Source organism: Palaemon carinicauda, chromosome 38, assembly GCF_036898095.1.
Source record: "Palaemon carinicauda isolate YSFRI2023 chromosome 38, ASM3689809v2, whole genome shotgun sequence".
Taxonomy (NCBI): Eukaryota; Metazoa; Arthropoda; class Malacostraca; order Decapoda; family Palaemonidae; genus Palaemon; species Palaemon carinicauda.
Window position 1 is genome coordinate 50,574,756 of NC_090762.1, and position 26,032 is coordinate 50,600,787.

General features: G+C 43.9%; 1 protein-coding gene across 1 annotated transcript in view; it reads left to right on the top strand.

Annotated features, from left to right (window-relative positions):
- Positions 1-26,032, top strand: part of LOC137630621 (uncharacterized) — a 52,488-nt gene that overhangs the window by 15,685 nt on the left and 10,771 nt on the right. Inside the window, exons 2-4 of the mRNA XM_068362225.1 lie at positions 4,924-5,112; positions 5,317-5,586; positions 17,261-17,343. Coding sequence (XP_068218326.1) covers positions 5,047-5,112; positions 5,317-5,586; positions 17,261-17,329 — 405 coding nt within the window. The 5' untranslated portion in view covers positions 4,924-5,046 and the 3' untranslated portion in view covers positions 17,330-17,343. The remainder of the gene's footprint in view (positions 1-4,923; positions 5,113-5,316; positions 5,587-17,260; positions 17,344-26,032) is intronic.

Sequence of the window (26,032 nt, forward strand, 5' to 3'; positions counted from 1 at the left end):
AAAGAGTACTGTGTCCAGTTAGAGCTCTTAAGTTCTACTTAGCTCGTACTAAGCCCTTACGAGGTGGATCTGAGGCCTTATGGTGCTCAGTTAAGAAGCCATCATTACCTATGTCAAAGAATGCTTTGTCATATTTTATCAGATTTTTAATCCGAGAGGCTCATTCTCACTTGAGTGAAAAAGACCGTTGCTTGCTTAAGGTTAAGACACACGAAGTAAGAGCTATAGCAACTTCCGTGGCCTTTAAGCAAAATAGATCTCTGCGAAGTATATGGACGCGACCTTTTGGAGAAGCAAGTCGGTATTCGCGTCATTTTACTTAAAAGATGTCCAGACTCTTTATGAGGACTGCTACACACTGGGTCCATTCGTTGCAGCGAGTGCAGTAGTGGGTGAGGGTTCTACCACTACATTCCCTTAATTCCAATATCCTTTTAATCTGTCTCTTGAAATGTTTTTAATCTTGTTTTTGGGTTGTACGGAAGGCTAAGAAGCCTTTCGCATCCTGGTTGATTTGGCGGGTGGTCAAATGTCATTTCTTGAGAGCGCCCAGATTAGGGGTTTGATGAGGTCCTGTTGTATGGGTTGCCGCCCTTGATACTTCAGCTCCTGGGAGTCTTTCAGCATCCTAAGAGGATGGCTGGGCTTCGTGAGGAAAGCAGACTAACAAGGCAGAGTAATCGTCAAAGTCAGCTTCCTTACCAGGTACCTATATTTATTTGGGTTTTGTTATGATATAACTGTCAAAAACTCTAAGCATATACGCCGTAAACTGTATTAATACTGGTCTCTACCCACCACCATGGGTGTGAATCAGCTATTATATATTCACCGGCTAAGTTTAATATTTAAAAATGATATTTTGATTATAAAATAAATTTTTGAATATACTTACCCGGTGAATATATAAATTAAAGGCCCCCCTTCCTCCCCGATAGAGACCCAGCGGGATGAGAAGAACTGGAGCTGTTTACATGTATATGCGGTATCTGGCCGATAGTTGGCGCTGGTGGGCACACCCGCAACCTTCATGGCGATCGCTCGCGAGTTTTTGTGTTTTTCTGTCGAGCCGTCCGAGACGTCAGCTATTATATATTCACTGGGTAAGTATATTCAAAAATTTATTTTATAATCAAAATATCATTTTAATACGCACCTCATATTCTCCCAGCTCTTTATAATCCTACTGTTATGTTAGAGCAGTGGTTCCCAAATAGGGGTAAATTACCCCACTGGGGGTAATTTTGCATTTGATGGGGGTAATGACAGTTTTCATTCTGATATCCTTAATATCAAAGGATATTAAGGATCAATTAATTTCACATGTAAAATACAGTGGTATCTTCAACATTAAAAAACAGTGGTATCTTCAACATTCAACTGGGTGAAAGCAATGATGTTACGAATAATGCACAATTAATGGTATAAATCCGGTACGAAGGAGAAAGGAAATTTGAAGATCTAATTATGTGCAGACGGTGCAGTCCACTTCAAATAACTGCAAAGGGTGTGGATGTATTCAGAAAAGTTTATGCAATTTTTGATGAACCAAATATGCAACTAGATTGCAAAAACTGCATTGGAGTAACCACAGACGGTATGCTAACTATACCATGTGTTAACTTAGGGTTTTTTACATATACAAAAAAGGAAATCCTTTGGATCTTGCAACACACTGTTTCATATATCGTCAGGTACTGGCAGTAAAGTCTCTGCGACCTGATTTGGAGGAGGTGATGTGTGCTGTCATGAAAATAGTTGATTATATTATGTCAAGTGCTTTAAACTCAAGACTGTTTAGTTCTTTTTGTGGGGACATTGAATCTAAACATCGCTGTCTGTTGTATGATGGCTATCCCAAGGAAATGTTCTCGAATGAGTATTTCAGCTCAAAACTGAGATTGAACTGTATTTGGACGATGATGGGCACAATTCAGCAGGGGAACAGAGATCCAAAATGGATTTCCATTCTGTGCTATTTAGTGGACATACTTTTGCATGTAAATGCCCTGAACACATTGCTGCAAGGACCAGAAGAAAACGTTATCTGATTGAATGAAAAAGTCCAAGCATTTTGTAACAAAATGGATTTTTGGGACTCAAAATTGAAAACTGGCAGAATAGCTGCATTTCCTAAGTTGCTAAAGTTTCTGGAAGATAAAGATTCTATACACTCGAGTGGCATGGAGTGAATAATGAGTGCGTATTTAAATAGCCTGGTTCTGAGGATGGAAGAATATTTCTATGAAATTAACTGACTCATCAATGCTTGGATTCGGAATCCATTTACATGTAACACAGAACATCTGCCAGATGAACCAAGAAAAAAAATAGTTGAAATAAAATCTAGCAACCCCCTACAATAGGAATTTAACCCCATGAAATTATTTTAATTTTGGATTAGCTATAACTAAGTGTTCTCTCTGATGAGTCTAGAATCAGTCGAGATGCTTTTACCATTTGGTTCAAGTTACATGTGTGAAGTTGGCTCTTCAGATATTTTGACCATCTGAAGCAAAGATAGAAATAGATTGAACTCAGAAAATAATATCAGAAGTTCCCTTACAGTACTATCTCCTTGCATTACTGAAAATATCTCATACCGCCGGTGTAATTATTCACACCACTGAAGATTTTTGTTAAGTACATATATTTTCTCCTTACTTTCAATTGAAGGTGTGATTATTCACATGAAATTACAGTGAACCCTCGCTACTTCGCGGTTCGACCATCGCGGATTCACCACTTCGCGGATTTTTTTCATAACCCATGTATATACATATATCGCGGATTTTCCAGAAATATCGAAAATACCACGATGAGACCGATGGTGCGAGATTGGAGAAAGTAAGGAAAATTGAATCGTGATTGATTTTCTATATAAATGAAACTTTGAGGAGCAACAAAGATATCATTTGTTAGAGAGATAGAGAGAGGTAAGGAATGGGAGGTAGTGAAAAGTAGCCCACAGAGAGAGAGAGGAGAGAGAGAGAGAGAGAGAGAGAGAGAGAGAGAGAGAGAGAGAGAGAGAGAGAGAGAGAGAGAGAGAGAGAGGTAGAGAGAGAGAGAGAGAGATAGAGGGGGTTTAAATGTAATAAACAAAAAAATTTGATAGGTTATAACACATTGGTGCTTATGTAATATCAACTGTATACTGTAGACGGTTTGAATAAGTTAAGAAATGGTATAAATGATACTTTGTTAGTGTATTCGTACACACTCAAGAGCGGCAGCTAGATGACAGCTGATCTAATCACAGCCAAAAGTAAAAAAAAAAAAGAAGTCAACAGTACTCGATTTTTAAAACACACCCGAAATTTAAAAACAAAAGTACACGCTTTCTTAATGTTTAATTATCTATTTAAAGAGTGGCAATTTTCTAGAATAAAATGATATTTCCCAAAAAAATAGTGGTTTGCTTATGAAATCGGATGCCGTATTTTTAGCTATGATTGAAATGGATGTAGACTCGGCCTAATTATTTCGTTTCGTATTTAATTGACACTAAGAAAACTAATTTTAGTTTCTTCATCTAAATGTAAGTATTGTATAACACGAAGAGAGAGAGAGAGAGAGAGAGAGAGAGAGAGAGAGAGAGAGAGAGAGAGAGAGAGAGAGAGAGAGAGAATCAGCTGTTGTACTCAAATGGCGTGTTTTTGTTTCGTGAGAATTTCATCGCCACGACTTTAACAACAACATACTGTACTGAACTTTACAGTATTATACAGACTACTGTAATATGATAAAGTAAAATATTTGTAATCTTTTATACGAAATGGGGCTATTTTTTTTTTTTTTTTTAAATTTACATTTACGTATGTAAAACAACTCTCTCTCTCTCTCTCTCTCCTCTCTCTCTCTCTCTCTCTCTCTCTCTCTCTCTCTCTCTCTCTCTCATAGATTGTTTTCCTGCTTTGCTACGTATGTATGATTTTATATAGATACGGTAAATAATATTTGTAATAACATATTTTGTTAAAGCTTTTACTGTAATATCATTATTTATCACTTTCATCATGCGCGTTAAATTCCTTAGTTTGTTTACTGAGCGTACTTTATGACGCCGTCGTTTCAGGCGGCATCATAAAGAAAAACATTTCATTTGGAAGTCCTAAGAAAAATTAAGTAAAACATTAGTAATAACCAAATCAACATACTGTACTGAATAATCAATGTAATCGATGCAGAAACTAACCTATACACAGATGTGTAAATGCGTTTGTTTCTTCATTATAATCAGAGATAAACGTAAACAAAACATTGGTTGCCATTTTTTATCGTGCTTTTTGGCGTGTTTAGGAAACGCATGATATAAAGTCGCCCTTAATATTTGTGCCTGTTTTAGTTTAGGGTACGTTAGTACATGCATTAAGTGTTCTGTACATTAAAGGGTAGTTTGTTAACAGTACTACGTACAAGGGAAGGTTTTAAAAGTCTGAATATACATGTTAAATAAATAGGTAAATATGGTGTCACTACTTCGCGGATTTTCACCTATCGCGGCCGGGTCTGGAACCTATCTACCGCGATAAACGAGGGTTCACTGTATTTGATTTATTTCCAGCAGAAGTATGTATTGATTTATTTGTCTTTTTTTTACCCTGATGAACATTATTTCAATTATATATTCTCTCTATTTATTTCAACCTTATATGTATGAATTTTTTTTTTTTATTTTCAACAGAAGTAATAGTACTTCTTGATATACTTGCCTAAATAATAAACGAATAAAGGAAGGTTCGACCAACTGAAAGACTTTTGTTTGACATTAATCATGTACAAAATGATAGAAATGATGTGGGGGTAACGAGCTTGGCGCTAGCCAAGATTTTGGAAAAAGTGGGGTAATGACCAAAAGTAGTTGGGAACCACTGTGTTAGAGTATTGGGGAGCGTCTAGACTTATTTAACTTTTTTATTACAGAAAGTCCGCTGTGCTGCCAAGGGTTGCTCCGCCTCCTTCTCGGATCCAGTAGGCCATGATGTCTGCTGGTCCCACGCACACTGCGCTATATCTTTTGTTCGTGAGCCGGGCCAACCCTCCTACATGGTTTGGTTCCCTGAGGCGTGCACCTTGTGTTACGACCTCTCCTCGATTTTGCTGAATGATGATGTAAGATTTTTTCAATTTTACTACTTATTATAAGCTTATAATATTTAATATCTCATATGGGATATATTGATGTTGTGTAATTATTAATATCTTACTCCGGTGATGCTTATTTGATACAATATGAGATAAATAGATTTTGTTTAGTTTGGGACATGTTTATATATTCTTTCCTTCAATTCTCTAATGTATCCTCACCATTTCCAGGCTGATGAAGATGCCCTCCGGACGGCTAAGGCCAGCCTCCGGTCTTGGGTTTCGGGGTTCGGCCGTAACGCCCCCACTGGATGCCCCTACCTCCTCGACGGAGACATGGCTTCTCGACTCTTCCCAGGCTCCTCTTCTGCCGCAGTGCCTGCTGATGTCGCCGACCCTATGATTGCGGCTATCAGAGCGTCAATACCCCTGGAAGAGGAGACCCAGCCCTCGGGAGAAGTTTCATCATTGGACATCCACACAGAACCCATGGACGAGCAGGTTAGTGGTGTGGAGTTGGCAGACTCCTTTCTTTCGCCTTCTATCTCTCCTGGTTCTTCCTTTCACGGCTTTGATAAGCCACCTACTTCATCTTGGGATCCCTCCCTCTCTGTCCGACCCAAGGTGAAGCCCCTACGTAAAAACAAACTTAAGCCTAGCTCTTCAGCTTCGCCGCTATCTGTGTCTCCGGTCCCCGGACCCTCCACCACTCCTGACTTTCCTGTAATAGCCCAGCCTACTCCGCATATTAAAGCTCGGAAAAGTAAGTCCGCTAAGGCCAAGACTTCGGCGGCGAGTAGTTCTGCGGAGCCTCAGATGAATTTTAATTTGATGCAGGAGTGGGTTACGACTCAGATGAGACAGCAGTCAGTTGAAAGATATGGTGGCTAACCTCCTATGTTCCGGGTCTCAGCTACACCCTCCGTCAGGCCCAGACACCTCTAAGCTGCCGCCATTTGATAAAAACAACCCTTGGCAGTTCGCGAGACATGCTCCGTACCTAGATGGTACGCTAACTCTAGAGGGCTTAGGGACCCGCCCCCTAGATGATCTAAAACGGGAACTGAACAGTGAATAAGGGCGAAAACAAAACAACGCCAAGCGGTGGTACTAAACTATAATAAAGCCCTGAACGCTATCCTTCGTTCGTCAAAGATACGGACTCGTAAGCGTAAACAAAGTACCAAAAGACTTACAAAACATGGTTCAAAATAAACGGCACAAGGCCAAGAATCTATAATAAGAGAAATGAACCTAGAATGACAATAGTACCAAACTGGCAAACAAAGGCAATTGAAACGTATGAACGTAAACAATAATGGCCGCCATCACCGCGGAAGGCGAACGGCCAGTCGCACTAACACACACTAAAATTGCAAAAAGTAATAATAGCCCGGTACTAAAAAGCTGTCAAAACAATCTATGGTACTTAACATTGGTCCTGCAGTAAGAAGAGCTTCAGCCATGGCGAAAAAACAGCTCAAAACACAAACACAAGCAGACACACTCAACACGAATCAACCAACGCTTACGACGTCCAAAAGAAGGATCCTTTTCACCGGGCGTCACAGGTATCTCCCCAGAAATAGATTTTTCCTTCGTCAAAATCCCTTTATTAATAAAATCAAGGCATTTCCTGACATGCTTGTTATAACGCCAGGGGAGTCGGTGTATACGAGGTCCAAGCAGTTTCCAGACCTGTGAGTAGCTTCATTTATGATTTGCTCACAGCCTTATTCAGAGGTAAAGTCTAAAGCTGTTAAGCCATGGCAAGCGGTAGGAGAAACAGAACTTAACCACTCCCTGTGGTGAGCTTTGAAATCACCAACAAAGACAAAAGAGGACTTTCTATCATCTTCATGTATCTTAGCCATAATGGCAAGAAGACTATCAAAGATAGAATCATCCATCTCTGGGTTCTGGTAGATTAAACACACAAGTTGTTATGCCTACCACAAACTTTTTTTCTTGAATCTCATGACATCCACATTCATAGCAGGACTTACGAGAAGCAGAGTACTCAGTCCTAATATACATTCCGCTGGTCCTAGGGATGGCACCACGTTTCAACATTATTGGCTTCTTAAAACTAGTTATAAGGAGCTCAGATGAGTGGCTCATATTAGAAACCAAAGTTTCTGAGCACAAAAAAATGTCGTACTGTCTGGACGCAACTGTAAAGTCTTGAATATTTGCATGAAGACCACGAATATTGCAATACAGTAGACGACATTGATGAAATTTACGACGTACTGGTCCCGGATTTCTCTCAATGTCTCCAGAGAGCATAAGAATTAATGATAATAAAAAAGGTACATCTTACTTAACAACTGAATTAACCAGATATTATACTCGAATAAGCGGATGAGCCGCCTGGTGGAGTAATGGGAGCTTTGGGTGTAGAGGAAATGTCCCCCTAAATCTCAATGAAGTGACTGGAAGCAGTGTGACGGATTAGATTTAACGCGATAGACAAACTGTCTCTTCGGCTTTTACTCCTGATGCCTGGCGATTTGTCTTACTAGAATTAGTATGGACCAGCAGGGGTCACTTGCCTTAGTTAGATAGGCACTGCGCATCACAAGGAACTGGCTATCCTATGATGTATCTAGCCAATGAATCCTCTATGGATTTAGTTAGTCAATGGAAAGAGATGACAACAGAATGGCCCCCAGTCCTGGGCGAAGCGGGGTGCTAAGAATTCCCGGCTTGTAGATACTAAAGAAAAATTGAAAATTTGTTAATTGCAATTTAGAACCATGAATCAGATTGGGAAGTTACAGCAAGTGGAGAGTGAATTTATGAAATATAGTTTGGATATCTTGGCCCTAAGTGAAACACGTAAGGGGATTGGTAGGGAAACTTTAGACCAAAGCAATATACAGTATATATATCTATTCAGGAAGATCAGATGGAGTTAGAAGAGGAGGAGTAGGAATGAGGATGACACCAAGAGCAGAAATGGCATTAACTGAATGGAGAGCTGTAAATACATTATTATATTGTTACTAGCAAAGTTCAAATCAAAGGAGTGCAATATGAGTATTATAGTTTACTATGCACCAAGAAATGAATCTGCTGAAGAAAGGAAAGATGAATACTATGAAGAACTGCAGAATGTAATAAATGAGATCCCAGAGAGAGTGATGAAAATTGGGATTTGCAACTTCAATGCTAAAGTTGGAAAGAATAATTAAGGGTTAGAGAATGTGATGGGTGTTGAGTGTCTTGGCAAAGTTGAAAATGTAAATGGAGAACATTTCATAAGTTTCTGTTCAGCAAACAATATTGTCATTGGATGTACTCTCTCTCTTTTTTTTTTCCTTCAGCATAAGGGCTTCTACAAATATAGGCTACATGGACTTCACCATGTGGCAATTACAAAAATCAAATAAATCACATTCCCATTAACAAAGAGAGGAGGACGACTGAGAAATGTAAGAAGCTATAGAGGTGCAGATATTGGTAGTAATCACTAGCTCCTCATTACCACCCTGAAAGTAAAACTGAAAGCATCCAACAGAAAGGTAGATAGAATACCTAGGTTTGATACAACAAAGCTTTTAGAAGAAGAGCACAGAGAAACACATGCAATTGAATGTAGAAATCGATTATGTTCTTAGAGACTTTAAGAGATGAAGAGCAGACAATTAATGAATAATGGTGTGATATTAAGAACATGTATCAGTCACTTGGCAGTGAAGTTTTGGGACCCTCAGTTACAAGGAGAAAGCCATGGATATCAAATGATACTTTGGAAACTATAAGAAGGCGACAAAGACAGTAATTGATTGGAAATTTTTTGAGGAAGTAATGAAAATTACAAGGTAGAGCATTCTAAGTATTCCAGTATTGATAGTGAAGACTAAAGAAAAGCCATGAATGACTGGAGAGAATATTTAGACAGTAAAGCAGATGAGGCTGACAAAGCTGAATTCAGGGAGTGAGTATGGGGTAAGAATCGCACATAGAATTATTAATGAAATCTCGACTGGGGTAAAGAAGAAGCAGCATTTACCTATCACAAAGAGAGATGGATCTGTTATTACAACAGAAGATGAAAAAAGACAATGTTGGATGGAACACTTTAGAGAGGTTATGAATAGGAGATACGTAAAGGAATAATTTGATTAATATACCTGAAGCTGATGATGACTCTTATGTTCCCATGAATGAATTCAGTGTGTTTGAAGTCGAAGCTATCATTAAAAAATTCAAGAGATGGAAAGCCCTTGGATACGATGGAATAACTGTCAGGATGATCCTAGCTGAAAATGAAGTGACTTAGAATTCTAACAAGATTATTTTGTAGAATATGTCATGAAGAGGCAAAACCTGATTATTATTATTACTTGCTAAGCTACAACCTTAGTTGGAAAAGCAGGATGCTATAAGCCCAGGGGCTCCAACAGGGAAAATAGCTCAGTGAGGAAAGAAAACAAAGAAAGAGAAAATATTTCAAGAAGAACTACAAGATTGAAATAAATATTGCCTATATGAACTATGAAAACTTCAACAAAACAAGAGGAAGAGAAATTAGATGGAATAGTGTACCCGATTGTACCCTCAAGCAAGAGAACTCTAACTCAAGACAGTGGAAGACCATGATACAGAGGCTATGGCCCTACCCAAGATTAGAGAACAATGGTTTGATTTCGGAGTGTCCTAACTAACAAGACCTAGCTAATGAGTCTCATCTACCCTTACAAAGAGAAAAGTGGCCACTGAACAATTGCAGTGCAGTAAGAAGAAATTGTTTGATAATCTCAGTGTTGTCAGGTGTATGAAAACAGAGGAGAATATGTAAAGAATAGGCCAGACTATTCGGTGTGTGTGTGTAGGCAAAGGGAAAATGAACCGTAACCAGAGAGAAGGATCCAATGTACTACTCTCTGGCCAGTCAAAAGACCCCATAACTCTCTAGTGGGAGTATCTCAACGGGTGGCTGGTACCCTGGCCAACCTACTACCTGAGTGGGGTTTAGGAGTGCTGGTGAAAATGGTAAATAAGAGGAGACCTGACTGATTGCAATAATTACAGAGGAATAACAATTATGTCAGTTATGAAAATATATAGTACTGTACAGTACAGTGAACCCTCGCTACTTCGCGGTTCGACCATCGCGGATTCACCACTTCGCGGATTTTTTCCACAACCCATATATATATACAGTAATATATATATATATATATATATATATATATGTATGCATGTATTTATGTATATATGTAGGTATGTATATGTGTATACATATAAATATATATATATACACACACACACACACATATATATATATATATATATATATATGTATATATATATATATATATATATACATATATACATATATATATATACATATATATATATATATACATATATATATATATATATATATATATATATATATATATATATATATATATATATTTGTATATATATATATATATATATATATATATATATATATATATATATATCTATATATCTAAAGTAGGAAGATGTGATGTAGTTCTAAGGGAAAAGTATGGGAAATATGTCTGGGTAATAAACCAAGCTCTACCTCCAGTTTGTTTCTACATTATGATCAGAGATAAATGTAAGCAAAACATTGGTTGCCATTTTTTATCGTGCTTTTTAGCATGTTTAGGAAATGCATGATATAAAATCACCTTTAATATTTGTGCCTGTTTTAGTTTAGGGTACTGTAGTACATGCATTAAGTGTTCTGTACATTAAAGGGTAGTTTGTTAACAGTACTACGTACAAGGGAAGGTTTTAAAAGTCTGAATATACATGTTGAATAAATAGGTAAATATGGTGTCACTACTTCGCGGATTTTCACCTATCGCGGCCATGACTGGAACCTATCTACCGCGATAAACGAGGGTTCACTGTATGCTTATTCTAAGGAAACTGTAGAGAAAGATTGACTAAAAGATTAGATATGAACAAGCAAGATTTTGAAAAGGTAGAAGTTGCTCTGACCAAATTTCCATTTTGAGACATGTTGCACAGCAATGCGTAGAATATAGAAATCCACTTTTGATGGCGTTTGTGGACTATGAAAAAGCCTTTGATAGTGTGCACTAGAAAATTTTTTGGAGAGTCTTGTGTTATTATGGAATTCCTCTTTGATATGGGAATTCAATTAAGTCTGCTCATGAGCATAGCAAGTGCAAAGTTAATTTGTTCCATAACTGGAATACAAATCTACGCTATTTATTAGAGGTATTACAGTACTCGCTGAAAGGACGAGCCATTAAAATTTAGCGAGGGTTAACTACCCATTTCGCTAGTAAGAGGGGGTCGGGGCGTTAGCTTCACTTACCTGTGATTTTGTTTGTGCTTTCTTTTTAACAGTATGTTTGTGTTGACTTCTGCCGACCATGCGTACCTGCCCTAGATTTGAAGGCCGGCCTTACGGTACCTTCATGTAGGCTTTGGACACCGATTCCCTCACCCTTTGTCCCGCCTACAGAGGTCAACGATGTGATAATGGAAATGAGTGTAGTGATTGTCGGGAGTGGTCTGCCTTCCAGGGGGTAAGTTTTGGGCGCTGTTGGAAGAAGTCAAAGCGGGATTTTCTCCTTCGAAGGTTTCTGTGAAAGAGAAAAACCCAAGGCTGTTTCTTCCGGTTACCGACTTTCCTCCGAAGCCCCTCCTCATTTGGCTTCTTCCGAGAGACCATCGAATAATAGCGTAGGCCATTTAACTGATGGTTAACCCTGGTCCTTGAGAGATGGTGTTGCATCCCTTAGCAAAGCAGGCCCACCTCTCCCCCTGGTTGAGGTCTTGTCTCTTTTTCCCTTTATACAGGTGTGGTCTTCCTTGGGGCTAATAGGTCCGCCCTCCAAGGATTCTTTGCTGCAACTTATCATCATCCGTGGTGCTAGTGTGCAGCTCTCGTCGACTTTGGAGGTGAATCCTTTGTCCTGTGTCAACGGAGTTGTGTCATAGGTGTCGTCTGCTGCTTCTGCCGATGCTCCTACTCTTTCAGACTCTTCAGCTGTTGCTGTCGACTGTGCTTGCCCCGTTCCTGAACATACTTTAAGAAGGAAGCAAAGACCTTCATCTGTCTCTCCTACAAGTGTTTCTCTTCCTCGGGGAGTTCACTCGTAGAGACTCCTCTGCGGAGGACTGTTGCTTCCAAAGGTCAGCTTGCTGATCCTCCAGCCTCCGAGGGCATCAACGTTCGTGCAGAGCTTGCCCTCCTCTTCGCCTTAGAGGTGTCCCTTTGCCATCGGTGAAAAGGCACCTCTTCGGCTCTTCAGCCTCTTCTACACAGCTTTCCCCCACAGAGAAGCCTTTTCATCTGTCATCTTCTGGCCCTTGACCTTCTCCTGACGACGCTGCAGCTAGTCCTCGAACTTCGGCCTTGGACTCTTCTGTGGATTGTGCGGGATCCCCTATGGAGGATGTTCGCCCTTCCAATGGGCACATCACTTTTCCTTAGCTACCAACGTGCCGATCTTCTGCATCTCGCTGACGTTCTGACCTGCCTTCTCTGTTCCTGACTACTGTTCTACGCTTGCCTGCTCACCGTTTGACCAAGCGTCACTCGCCCATGCGTATTCTAGTAACGCGCATTCCTGAGCAACACGCTCCTATACATCAGTGCGCTTGCACTCCTTCAATTCCTTCACAGCGGCTGCGCGTCAGCACGTGACATCACGTCAATGCTCTCTAGAGCGTCAACGGTCTCCACCGTGTTAGTGTTCTTGTGCGCGTCAGTGCTCTCCTGCCCCTCAGTGATCTCCTGCTCGCTAGTGCTCTCCAGCGTGCCCGCGATCTCCAGTATCTCTGCATTTACCAGCTTGCCAGCACACCAACGCACCAGCACTCCCCGCCTCGACAGTGCTTTTCTGCGTGCCAGTGTTCTCCTGCACGCCAGCGTTCTCCTTTCGCATCGGCGTTCTCCTACATGTAAGCGCTCTTATGCGCTCACCAGCTCGTAAGAGCTCTCCTGAGCCTCAGCGTTCGCTTGTGCACCAGCATTCTTTGGCTCTCCATTGCTTTCCTGTGCGTCAGCGCTCCCCAGCACGCCAGCACTACCTGGCTTTACAGCGCGCTCTGGCTTGCCAGCACTCACCAACGCGCCAGCGCTCTCTTGCGCACTTGCGCTTGCCAAAACCAGTAGAACACGATTCTCCGACTTTGAGGAAGTCGCGACATCAGAAGGAACAGAAAGGTAGGTGTTCCAACAATTCGCCGTCGCCCTATATCCTTCCCTGAAACCGCATTTCAGCGTAACCACTGGGGAAGCGAGAGAGTTCCACAAAAGGGTTCAAGATACCGAAGGTCCCATCTTTGAAGGCAGACCCACTATGTCAACCATCGGTCGAGACTCCTCCAAGGGAACCTTCTGTCCTTTTCTCTTAAGGAGGTGCTTCTGACAGTACCACCGTCAGCAAGCAGCCCTGGTTCAGTGCCATGGTCATAGCAGTCTTGCAAGCCTTCAAACCCTTCTGAGACCTTTCAACATTCGTCGACACCAGCCAAGCACCTGCAGAGAACCCCTGTGGCTTCTTCCCTGAAGAGGAAAAGAGGAGTCTCCGAGGAGTGTCCTTCCTGACTCTCCCTCCGGATGCTCTCCTGCCTCATGTCTGTCGAGGGAGCCTCGTGAGGAGCGGATATCCTTCCTTCCACCTTCGGAGGAAGATTCCCCTCGTGCGGAGAGCACGCTACCTCTGGAGGAAGCCAGGAAACACAACTCCAACCGCCCTGCGATGTTAGAGTTCCATCTCCTTCTTCGGAGGGAATGGAAGGACTCCAAAACTCTTCCGAAGTCCTCTTTGAGGATCTCCAGGCCTGCAGGAACCACCAGTCACTCTAGGGATGTTTACAACCCACTCTGAGAGCAGTTCTCTGGGGTTGAAGAAGGAGACTTTGCTACCAGTCTTACTTCAGAGGGAGACCAGGAGGAGTCAGAACATACCTTCAGGCAAGTCCCGACTCTCATCAGGGTACTCATTGGGTTTACTGACCCAGAGATACCCCCTACAAGAGGGCAAAGACAGTCTTAGATCGTGTCTTTGGGACTCAGAACCCCTCAAAGACCAGTGCAGCCTTTTCCTGGTCCCAAAGGCTAAAGAGTGCCCAGGCGAAGGTCACCCAACAGCTCTCTGATTTCTCCTCTCACCATTCGGCCTCTACCGCCAAGTTCCTCCCACCTCCTCGCGTCCAGCAGAGGCGGTACTATGAGGTCCTGGACGAGCCTTATCCAGTTCTTCCGCTTCACCATTCTGGAAGAGCTTACCAAGGGGGTCTCTCTTGGGAGGCTTTCCGGTTGTCAGGTCTCTTTCTCGGCAGCTGAGATCCTATGCCATGCAGGCTAATTTGTGGCTTGATCCTTGGTTGGGGACCCTGGGAAACCTGGTACGGACCAAGGATTTTTCCAAGGAAGATACCAGGAAAGCAATGGAAACCTTCCTCCTCTCAGGCATTCGCACCATCAAGTTTCCCGCCCACCAAGTCTTGAACTTGTCGGCGAACTCATCCTGAAAAGACGTAATGCTGTATCTAAGAGATTCCACCATCAGCAGGTTCCTTATTGCCGCGATTGTTAGGCTCAGGAACTCCTCTCTAGAGGGATCCTCTCTTTTCAAGCCCAAAGACGTGGAACACGCTGAGGAGAGGAGGGGAAAGTTCCACCAGGACTCCCTCCTCCATAGGGCCTTGACATCCAGACCTTTTAAACCACCAGCTCCTCAGCAGTCCCGTCCAGCCAAGACCTCGACGATTAAGACAGCAGTGTCTTAAAAGACTTTTCTGACCAAGGACAGGAGAGGCACAATTTCCTCCAGGGAAGGAAAACATCCTAGAGGGAGCGGCCGAGAATGCAAACGCTAGGATAGGCACTCCCCCCGCTTGTCCACCAGTGGGGGGGTGCCTGCAAAGTTGCTGGTACAGGTGGAAGCAACTCGGGGCTGAACCCTGGACAGTCTCCGCGATTCGTTCAGGGTATTGTGTCCCGTTCATGACATCTCTCCCTCCCCTGCTCAGGAATCCAGTGTCATTAGAGTCCTTTGCAATGGGATCAGCAAAGGGGCTAGCCCTCCGGGTAGAAGTCTAGACCCTGTTGAAGAAGGGCTCTCTCTAGGAAGTCCTCGATGGGTTATTTTGGACTGCCATTAATGCTTTTTGTCTGTGCTTTCTTTTTGATAGTGTGTGTTTGTGTTGACTTCTGCCGACCATGCATACCTGCCCTAGTCTTGGAGGCCAGCCCTGTGGTACCTTCATGTCGGCCGGGGACACCGATCGTCACACCCTTTGTCCCGCCTGCAGAGGTCAACGGTGTGATAGTGAAAATAAGGGTAGTGAGTGTCGGGAGTGGTCCGTCGGCAGAAGAAGTCAAAGCGGGATATTTCTCTTTCGAAGGTTTCTTCGAAAGGGAAAAACCAAAGGCGGCGGCTTCTGCTTCCTGACCTTCCTCCGAAGCTCCTGCTTGTTCGGTCTCTTCCGAGAAACCATCGAGTAGTAGTGGAGGCCCCTTAATTGATAGTCAACCCCGGTCCTCGAGAGATGGTTTTGCTCCCCCTAGCGAAGTGGCCCCACTTCTCCCCCGTGGGCGAGGCCTTTTCTCTTTCTTCCTTTATTCAGGTGTGGTTGTCCTTGGGGCTTCCGGGTCCACCCTCCAAGGACTCCTTGCTGCAATTCATCATCCGTGGTGTTTGTGTGCAGCCTTCGTCAACTTCAGAGGTTGATGCTCTGTTGTGTGTCGACGTTGTGGTTTCTGAGGTGTCTTCTGCTGCTGCTGCTGCCGCCTCTGCCCCTACAGACTCTTTGGCTGTTGCTGTCAACTGCTCTTCCCCCGTTCCGGATCATCCTTCGTGGGGAAAGCTAAGTCTTTCGTCGGTCTCTCCTGCGAGGGTTTCTCCTCAGAGGAGGAGCTTATACGTAGAGACTCCTCTGCAGAGGACTGATGCTTCTAAAGGTCAGCTTGCTGATCCATCGGCCCTCAGAGGGTGTCATTGATCTTGCAGAGCTCGTCTTTCGCTTCGCCTTAGAGGTTGCCCTTTACAATCGGTGAAAAGGCGCCTCTTCGGCTCTTCAGCCTCATCTTCGCAGCCTTCCCCCGCAGAGGAGCCTCCTCTTCCATCGTCTTCTGGCCCTCGACCTTCTCCCTCTCCTGGACCGTCTCCCTCTCCTGGACCTTCTCCTGACGATGCTGCTGCTAGTTCTTGGACTTCGGCCTTAGGCTCTTCTGTGGATCACTCGCCATCTGCTTCTGAGGATCGTCGCCCTTCCAAAGGGCACATCCCTGTTCCAAACCCTCCTTCTCCGTTCCTGTCTATTTGTGATGCTTCCAAACATCACTCGCTCTCGTAAACGCACCTTCCTGCGCAGCATTTCAGACCTTCGGCTGGGCGCAATCACTCGTCAGTGCACCAGCGCTGACCAACAACTCGTCAGCGCTCTCCAGCACGCCAACACTTTTCAGCGCTTCAGCGCGCTCCAACACATTCTAGGTGTATGGTCAAAGTGGGATCTCTGTGGCTTGTCAAGGGGGCGAGGGTTGCTTGCCACCCTGTAGTTAACTAGCACTCGTCGTTTTAAGTTTTAGTAACTGTATCCAGCTTCCCTGAAAGCATTTTCCTATTAAAAGACTCAGGTTTGGATAGTTGGAAAAATTACAGATAATTTTTTAAAACTTGTGATTTTGTGACATTCAGGTACAGTAACTTGCAGATTTTAGAACATTTGATAACAGTATAATATTTGAATGACCCCAAATATAGTACATTAAGAAAATAAATACAAATTTTAATCCATTAGTGGAATATTGTGCTAAGTACAGGGTCTTTAGAATATTAGGAGTTAAATGGCAGGACAGGATTAGAAATGAAACTATAAGAGAGATTACTCGAGTGCCATATGTGGAGGTGATTATGATGAGGGAGAGTGAGGTGGTTTGGGCATCCTCTTCGCACTCCTCAAGAGAGATCAGTTCACCAAATGTTCAGCTGGCCTCCACAAGTTACTAGAGGAGTTGAAAGACCTAGACTTATATGGCTGAGGACTATGATGCGCGAAGTAGGAGATGATGAATGGAAAAGTATTGAATTTAAAGCTCAAGATAGAGATGACTGGCGAAATCTAACCGAGGCCCTTTGCGTCGGTATGCGTAGGAGGAGATAATGAAATTAAATTAATTCTGTACCTTGCTTTTCAGGTAGTTCAAGGAGCAGGACTGAGTTTATTAAGAAATCTCTTTGCCTGCGTAGCTGGTTCACAAAACTAATCATTCATTGACAGGTAATGTAAGATAGGTTTTTTTTTTTTAACACATATAACTTATCAAAAATAGGGTTTACCATTCGTAGTGACTTTTGGATACATAATGTTTTGAAGTAACAAGTTTATATGACTTGAGTGGTGTGAGAAATAGTATAAATTTAAAAAAGCCTTGATAAGATTTAAGAAATAAAATGAATACACGAAACTGCTCTGATGTTTTTGTGATGTGTGTCAGCATCTTAATATCCTTAAAACATACATGAGCAGGACACTATTTGTTACTACACAAATGCAAACCTGAGTCCTTTAATAGGAGTTTGTTCCGTAACTGAAATACAAACCACGCTATTTACATGGGGTAATTACTTCGGCATAGCTGAAATGACGAGCCATAAGAATTTTAACGAGGGTTTACTACCCCTCCGCTAGTTAGCGGGGGCTATGCTACCCCCCCCCCTCACACACACACACTGGGTGCTTCACTTTACTTTTGGCTCGGAGAGACGACAGACCTGTCTGCGCTCCCCTCCGTTTTTGACTGCCATAATCTGTTTTGCTTTTTCTTTCAGTGTGTGTTTGAAGTTGGCCTCTATTCTTTCATCATGCGTACGTGCCCTGGACAAGCTGGCCGCCCTTGTGGTACCTTTATGTCTGCTTTGGACACCGATCCTCACTCCTTATGCCCTCAGTGTAGGGGCCAACGGTGTGATAGGTCTAACGTATGTATCGAGTGTAGGGAGTGGTCTACCTCCCAGTGGGAGAGGTTTGCCCGGCGATGCAAGAAGGCTAAAAGGGATATTTCTCCTTCAGAGGCTCCTTTGAAGAGAGAAAATCCCAAGACGACTTCTTCCGTAGCCCTTTTCTCCTCCGAAGCTCCCACTCGAGTGGTCTCTCCTGAGAGGCCGGCGGGTGGTAGCGTAGACCGTATTGCTGTTGACCGATCCCGGGGTGCGGGAGAGGTAGTTGCCTCCCATAGCGAGGCAGCTGCCCCTCCTCCCCCGGAGTAGGATTTGAATATTGATTTTCCTGTTAATAATAATGATTTATTACAGCTTTGAGCTTCCTTTGGGCTTCAGGGTTCGCCCTCCAGGGAAGCCCTGATTGACATGATCAAACTGGGTGCGGCTGTTAACCCTTTCGCGGCGGATATTCAAATAGGATGTTGCATAGCTCTGTGCACATTTTCACCAAAAATTCAAAATGCTCAAAATTTAATGAAACTCAGTTTTCTGTGTTCTATAACCTTTCTGTTTTTAGGGTTTAACAATATTTTCACCTGAGTTTATCTCTTTATGCCTTAAATTCTTCGATAAATAGGTAAAAATTAAGAAAAATCACAAAAATTCCTTTTTATGAATAGAACTTACCTGGCAGTTATATATATATAGCTGAGTCTCCGACTGCGGCAGAATTTAATCGAAAATCGCGGCAACCGCCTTTTGGTGGTTGTGTGGTTAGATGGTTAACAACCCTTACAGGGTGGTACTTGGAATCATTCCCGTTTTCTGTTCCTCAGATTATCTCTGCCGGCCGGATCGACAACATCGTTGTTCCGCCTTTCAGAGTTTTTCGGATCGCTTTCCCTTCATCGCCTTTTGAGTGAGAAAATTCAGTATCGTGTTTGTGCGAATGATATTTGCAAGGTGAGGTTGTCGAAAATTTCGGTTGACCCTCACACTATCTGTATGGGTTGCAGGGGGTTTGAATGTGCTGTAGATAATAAGTGCAAGGAATGCGAGGTTTTAAGTGATGATAATTGGTTAGCTATGAAGCGCTATGTGCGCAAACTTGAGATTGATAGAGTTAGAAGTGCTAAATCAAAGTCAAGGTCTGCTAGTGAGCCTAGCTTAGATTTATCTATTGACCCTTTGCTTGTAACCCCTTTGGAAGGTATTCCTTCCCCAAATGTAGTGACTCCTGCCCCTTCTACAGGGTCTGTGCCTACGGATGACCCTGGGTATGCTAAATTAGCTGCTGAATTGGAGGCCATTAAAGCGCAGTTGGAGGCCTTTAAAGGTAAGGGTGTAGGTGAAATTAGTGCTTGTGAAAGTGCAGTTTAGGTGGCGACTGATCGAATCTGTCATACCCCTAGGTCTAGACCTCTACCAAGCTCCCAGGACCAAGGGAGAAGGTACGTCGAAAGCCGAAAGGGGGTGAGAGGTGCTTTTCCTCGGTCAGTCGTTGCCTCAGACAGTCCTGTTGCGATCTCCCAGGCTGCTCTTGACCGCCGTAGGAAAGGCGTGTCGGATTCGTTTGTGTCTTCGCCTGATCGTTCTCCCAGACGTAATTGGCGTTACGAATCAAGACCAATGAAGAGAGGGTGGAACCGGGATGTGCAGTCTCGCTCTCCCTCTCCCGGTTCGAGTAGCAGAGACCCTGATCCTTCGGAAGACGATTTCGATGTTCCTGTTAAAAGGGCGAAACAGAGAGTCCTTAGCCCAGTTAATCCTGCTAGACTCCCTGCTTCTTCTGCCAGCGCTCCCAGTCAAGCCGTACGACAACTGCCGTCTTCGGCACCGCGAGAGCCAGCAGAGGTTGCTAAAGCTTTCATGATTGTTATGCAGGAACAACTTTCATCATTAGTTAAAGCTTTCAGCCACCCTTCTCAGTCCGTCAGACGTAAGGACGTCTCTTTGCCTGTTAAGAGATCTTCTTTTAAGAGAGATTTTAGTATCTCTCCCAAGAAACCTCTGCGCACTTCGTCGGCCGTACGACAACGCACACCCTCTTCATCGGCACGCTGCCAGGAATTGCCTTCCCCCCTCTCCCGGCGCCAGGACGATACTGCCTCTCGTTCTCGGCGCCGTGACGATTCCGTTTCCCTTTCGAAACGCCTGGACGTTACTGCCTCGTTTCTTAGGAAACAGGATGAATGCAGTCTGCATTTTCAAGGCGACGGCAGCCTGCATCTTCAGGACGCTTCCATTTCTCGTCATCGTCACGATACTGCCTCTCGTCATTGTGACGATACCGCTTCTCGTCATCGTGACGATACCGCTTCTCGCCGACTGGATGTTAGCGGCGCTCGGCGCCAGGATTCAAACAGCTCTCGCTGCCAGACTGCTGGCAGCCCAACTCTTCGGGATGTTATCCTTAAGCAGGACCTCAAAGATATTTCGGAAGAGGAAGAAAAACCTGCCGACTCTTCTAGCGATTTCAAGGTTCTTTCTCGCTCTCTTTTGGAACTTTACGGGGAGGAATTTCAACCTTCGGCCCCTCGTTCTCCTCAGTCTCAATTTACCAGGAAGAAAGTTACTAAGTCTTCGGCCTTCATCAAAATGAAACTTTCAATTTCGGCCAGGAAAGCTCTCGCTAAAGTGGATGATTGGATGAAGGAACGGAGACAAGCTGTCAAGACCACCTTTTCTTTTCCACCGTCTCGGCTCGCTTCCAAGGCCGGTATGTGGTATGAGACAGGGGAACCTTTGGGGTTAGGAGTGCCTTCCTCCTCCCAAGGTGACTTCTCGGCTCTTGTGGACTCGGCAAGAAGGCATGCTTTAAACTCTGCCAAGGTGATGTGGTCCATGTCGGAGCTTAATCACCTCGTCAAGGGAATTTTCAGGGTTTTCGAGGTTTTCAGCTTCCTGGACTGGTCTCTCGGGACTGGCCAGGAAGTCTGAACTCCTGGAGGACGCGAAGGACCTGACGAGTATCATGTCCTGCATGGACAAAGCTCTAAGGGATGGAGCTAATGAATTGGCTTCCCTTTTCTCAGCAGGGGTCTTAAAGAAGAGGGCCCTTTTGTGCTCCTTCACCTCTAGATCTGTGACTGTTGCCCAGAAGTCGGAGCTACTTTACGCCCCTTTTTCACGTCATCTTTTTCCTGAAGCTCTGGTCAGAGATATCTCCCTTTCTCTGGCTCAGAAGGCTACTCAGGACCTTTTGTCTCGGTCGGCTAGAAAGACCTTACCTGTTGCTCCTGCTCCTCTGAAGAAGGAGGAGAAGTTTCAACAGCCCTTTCGGGGCAGGATCTCCTCGAGAGCGGATTTTAGGGGGAGAAGACAAGAGTCAGGGCCAAGGACCAGCAGGGGTGCGTTTAGGCCCCGGTCCAAAGAATGAGATGGAAGTCCTCCAGATACCAGTAGGGGCAAGACTGTCTCGTTTTTGGCAGTCTTGGAAAAGGAGAGGGGCGGACACCTGGTCCCTCTCAGTCGTCAAGTAAGGTTACAAGATCCCCTTTTTAAAGAAACCACCTCTCTCAGACTCTCCTCTAGCCTTAGTGGCTCAGTACACCGACGCGGGGAAACGAGAGGCTCTTCTGGAGCTAGTCGACCAGATGTTGGTCAAGGGAGCAATAGAGCCAGTTCAAGACCTCGCCTCCCCAGGCTTTTACAATCGCCTGTTTCTGGTTCCCAAGAACTCGGGTGGATGGAGACCAGTCCTAGATGTCAGCTCTCTGAACGCCTTCGTGGAGAAAACAAAGTTCTCCATGGAGACGACTCAGTCAGTGCTGGCTGCAGTTCGTCCAGGAGACTGGATGGTTTCTCTCGACCTGCAGGACGCTTATTTTCACGTCCCCATTCATCCGTCTTCGAGGAGATATCTGAGGTTTGTGTTCCAGGGCAAGTGCTTCCAGTTCAGGGCACTTTGCTTCGGTCTCAGCACAGCTCCCCAAGTTTTCACCAGACTAATGGCGAATGTGGCAGGCTGGTTACACCAGGAGGGGATAAGGGTCTCCTTCTATCTAGACGACTGGCTGATCCAGTCACAGTCGAAAGAGAAATGTCTGGAGGACCTAATGAAAACTTATACGATCACTCAGGACCTGGGACTCATCGTCAACTGGGGGAAGTCTCAGACCGAGCCGAATCAGACTATTCTCTATTTGGGGATAGTTCTGAATTCAGTTCTTTTTCAGGCTTCTCCCTCCCAGGAGAGGCAGACCAGGTGCCTGGACAAAGTCAAAGGCTTTTTGAGGAAGCAGGAATGCTCAGCGAAGGAGTGGATGAGTCTGCTGGGAACTCTATCCTCCCTGGAGCAGTTTGTCCCTTTGGGGAGACTGCACCTAAGGCCTCTGCAACACTTCCTCGCAAAGGTTTGGAACAGAAAGATCCAGGAGGACACTTTTTCTTTTCCCATTCCGACAGAGATCAAGGATCTTTTAATGTGGTGGCTGGACCCAGCTCTGTTGGGAAAAGGGATCTCCTTGTTCAAGAAGAACCCCGACCTAGTGTTATTCTCAGACGCGTCCGAGTCAGGCTGGGGAGCAACACTAGGGAACAAAGAGGTCTCAGGAATTTGGGAAGGGAGTCAGGTCAGTTGGCATATCAACAGGAAGGAATTGATGGCCATTTTGTTAGGGCTCAAGGCCTTCAAAACCTCGGTGTCGGGAAAGACTGTGGAGATCAATTCCGACAACACCACAGCTCTCGCGTACATAAGGAAGCAAGGGGGAACTCACTCCCTCTCTCTGTTCTCAACTGCGAGAGAGCTTCTCCTCTGGGCGAACGAGAACGAGACCCAGCTGTTGACAAGGTTTGTTCAAGGGCAGAGAAACATCAGGGCAGACATGCTCAGCAGGAGGGGACAGGTCCTTCCTACAGAGTGGACTCTCAACCCGCATGTCTGTCGGAGCCTCTGGAAGTTGTGGGGCAGACCAGTAATAGACCTTTTCGTCTCCGGTCTAAACAAGAGGATCCCCAACTACTGCTCCCTAGTCCCGGACGAGGAAGCTGTTGCAGTGGACGCCTTCTTGATGGATTGGACGGGGCTGGACATGTATGCCTTTCCCCCGTTCAAGATCATCAATCTGGTTGTCAGGAAGTTCGCTCTCCTCGATTCGGGACGAATGATCCTAGTGGCTCCATTCTGGCCTGCGAGGGAATGGTTCACCGAAGTGGTAGGGTTGCTGATGGACTTTCCAAGAAGACTCCCGGCAAGTCCAGATCTTCTCAGACAACCCCACTTCGAGAGATTTCACCAAAACCCCCTCGCTCTCAATCTGACTGCCTTCAGACTGTCGAGAAGCTCGTTAGATCTCGAGGCTTTTCGGCACAAGCGGCGAAAGCTATTGCCAGGGCAAGGAGGATCTCTTCACAAAGAGTCTACCAGTCAAAGTGGGAGACCTTTAGAGCTTGGTGCAGGAGGCGCAAGGTTTCCTTGTCCTCTACCTCTCTAAGCCAGATTGCAGACTTTCTTTTGTACCTCAGGCAGGATGCTAAGCTGGCTGTATCTACCATTAAAGGATACAGGAGCATGCTCTCAACCGTCTTTAGGCATAGAGGCTTAGAGTTATCTCAGAATAAGGACTTGCAGGACCTCATTAGGTCTTTTGAGACAACGAAGCAGGTGCACTTAAGACCCCCTTCTTGGAACCTGGATGTGGTGCTTAAGTTTTTGTGCTCCAGGAAGTTTGAGCCTATCTCGCAAGCTTCTCTGCGAGATGTGACTAAGAAAACCCTTCCTTTTGTCTCTAGCGACTGCCAGGAGAATCAGCGAGGTCCAGGCAATCGAGAAGCGTGTAGGCTTCACCCTAAATGGAGCGGTTTGTTCCTTGAGGTTCGACTTTCTCGCCAAGAATGAGAACCCTTCGAAACCCTGGCCCAGGACTTTTGAAGTCCCTAACCTCACGAATCTAGTGGGTCAGGAACAGGAAAGCCTCCTCTGCCCTGTTAGGGCTCTCAAGGGTTATTTGGCCCACACTAAGAGCGTGAGGGGTGCTTCCAACTCCTTATGGTGTTCGGTGAAGGATCCTCAAAAACCCCTGTCAAAGAACGCTTTGTCCTTTTTCCTGAGGGAAACTATTAGGGAAGCCCACCTCTTTTGTGAGGAAGAAAACTTCGCCCTGTTAAAAGTACGGGCTCACGAAGTAAGGGCCATTGCTGCTTCGCTGGCATACCGGAAAAATGTCAGTTAGGCAAATCATGGACGCAACGTTCTGGAGGAGCAACTCTGTCTTCGCTTCTCATTACCTCAGAGAGGTAAGAGTGGACTATGACAAGTGTTATACCTTGGGCCCATACGTAGCTGCGGCTTCTGTATTAGGCAAAGGAGTTACTACCCCCACTCAACCTTAGTTTATGTACTTGTATATGGGTTTGTGTTTTTTATGGTTGTTTGAGGTCCTCATCTTTTGGTACGGTTCCCTCAGTCCAGATAAATAGTTTATATCTATTTCTGCAAGGTTAGGTGGTTAGCTTTAGTAAGGTTGCTGGTTTTTATTATATGGGAAGGTAGTTTCTGAAGTCTAGTCAAGTTGTTGGTCCTACCCCTTTGACAGACTCGATTGAGTTGTTTGCAGCGTAGCAGGTCTACTCCTGGCTGAACACTCCTAAGGGAAAGCGACTCTAGAGGCAGTTACCTTTGAAGTCGGCTACCTTAGCAGGTAAGGAATCAAGGTGTTTGTTCTCCTACAACTCTTTTGTTGTTTCCCCAACTATGTTTTTCTGTCTGTTTCCCTCCTCCAAATGTGTGAATCAGCTATATATATATAACTGCCAGGTAAGTTCTATTCATAAAAATGGAGTTTTTATGATAAAACAAAGTTTTATGAATACTTACCTGGCAGTTATATATATATTTTAAAGCCCACCCACCTCCCCTCAGGAGACAGGTCGGGCAAAGATAATCTGAGGAACAGAAAACGGGAATGATTCCAAGTACCACCCTGTAAGGGTTGTTAACCATCTAACCACACAACCACCACAAGGCGGTTGCCGCGATTTTCGATTAAATTCTGCCGCAGTCGGAGACTCAGCTATATATATATATAACTGCCAGGTAAGTATTCATAAAACTTTGTTTTATCATAAAAACTCCATTTCCAAAGATGATTTTATCAATTCCACTAATAATCCTTCACTCAATTTATCATTGACTCATACATTTATTTTCTACATTAGTAATGCTTTTTGTACAGTTTATGAGTATTATATGTCTCAAAACATGGAATGATACAAAGAGGTGGCTTTTCAACAATTTGATCACAAAAATAAGTTGTTTGCTTTCTTTTACATTCGCCTTTACCTTTCATCAAGCAATTCTTTGGCAAGAAAGCATATAATACATTGGGGTTTGTGGTTTTTTTCAACATATTGAGCTGGAAAATGCCTTTCAGTTAGTCTAGATTCCATTGCATTTGAAAATCTACCCTTTCTTTGAGTTTTGCTCCGCTTATACCCTTCTAACGTAGTGTTAATCATTTTTCCCTGAATTTTTTTTTCTATTCATCTTAGTAGTGAGATTCTTAATGTTGTAGCGTATGTTTGAGTCTACTAATGCTGCTTCAATGATAAAATGCCAAATTGGTTGGTACCATTTCTGACTCTTTCTTTCGTAAGCATATGTTGAGCATAGCTGATCAAAATTATTAACTTCCCTCATATACTTATTGTAGTCCACATGAACACATGGATTGTCTATTTCTGTCACTTTTTTTTTGTAATGAAGTTTCACTTTATATGTAACTACTTGGCGAGAAGTAGAGGCCATATCACACATGTAAAAGAAAAGAAATGAAAATAATTCTTCAACCCAGAGTCAAAGGGAAAAATTAAAAGGACAAAGTCAGCTGACTGCTAAAACCAGAGCCATATCGAATCTTTTGCTAATAGTATAACAATACCAATATAAAACTATATACGAAATTTATGATACTGTAAAACAAGCCTTTATTAACAAATTATATCTTTATTAACAACTTGTATCACTAAATTATGCTGTTAAAATATAAAGGGACCGATAGGCAACTAACAGACTGAACGTCAGC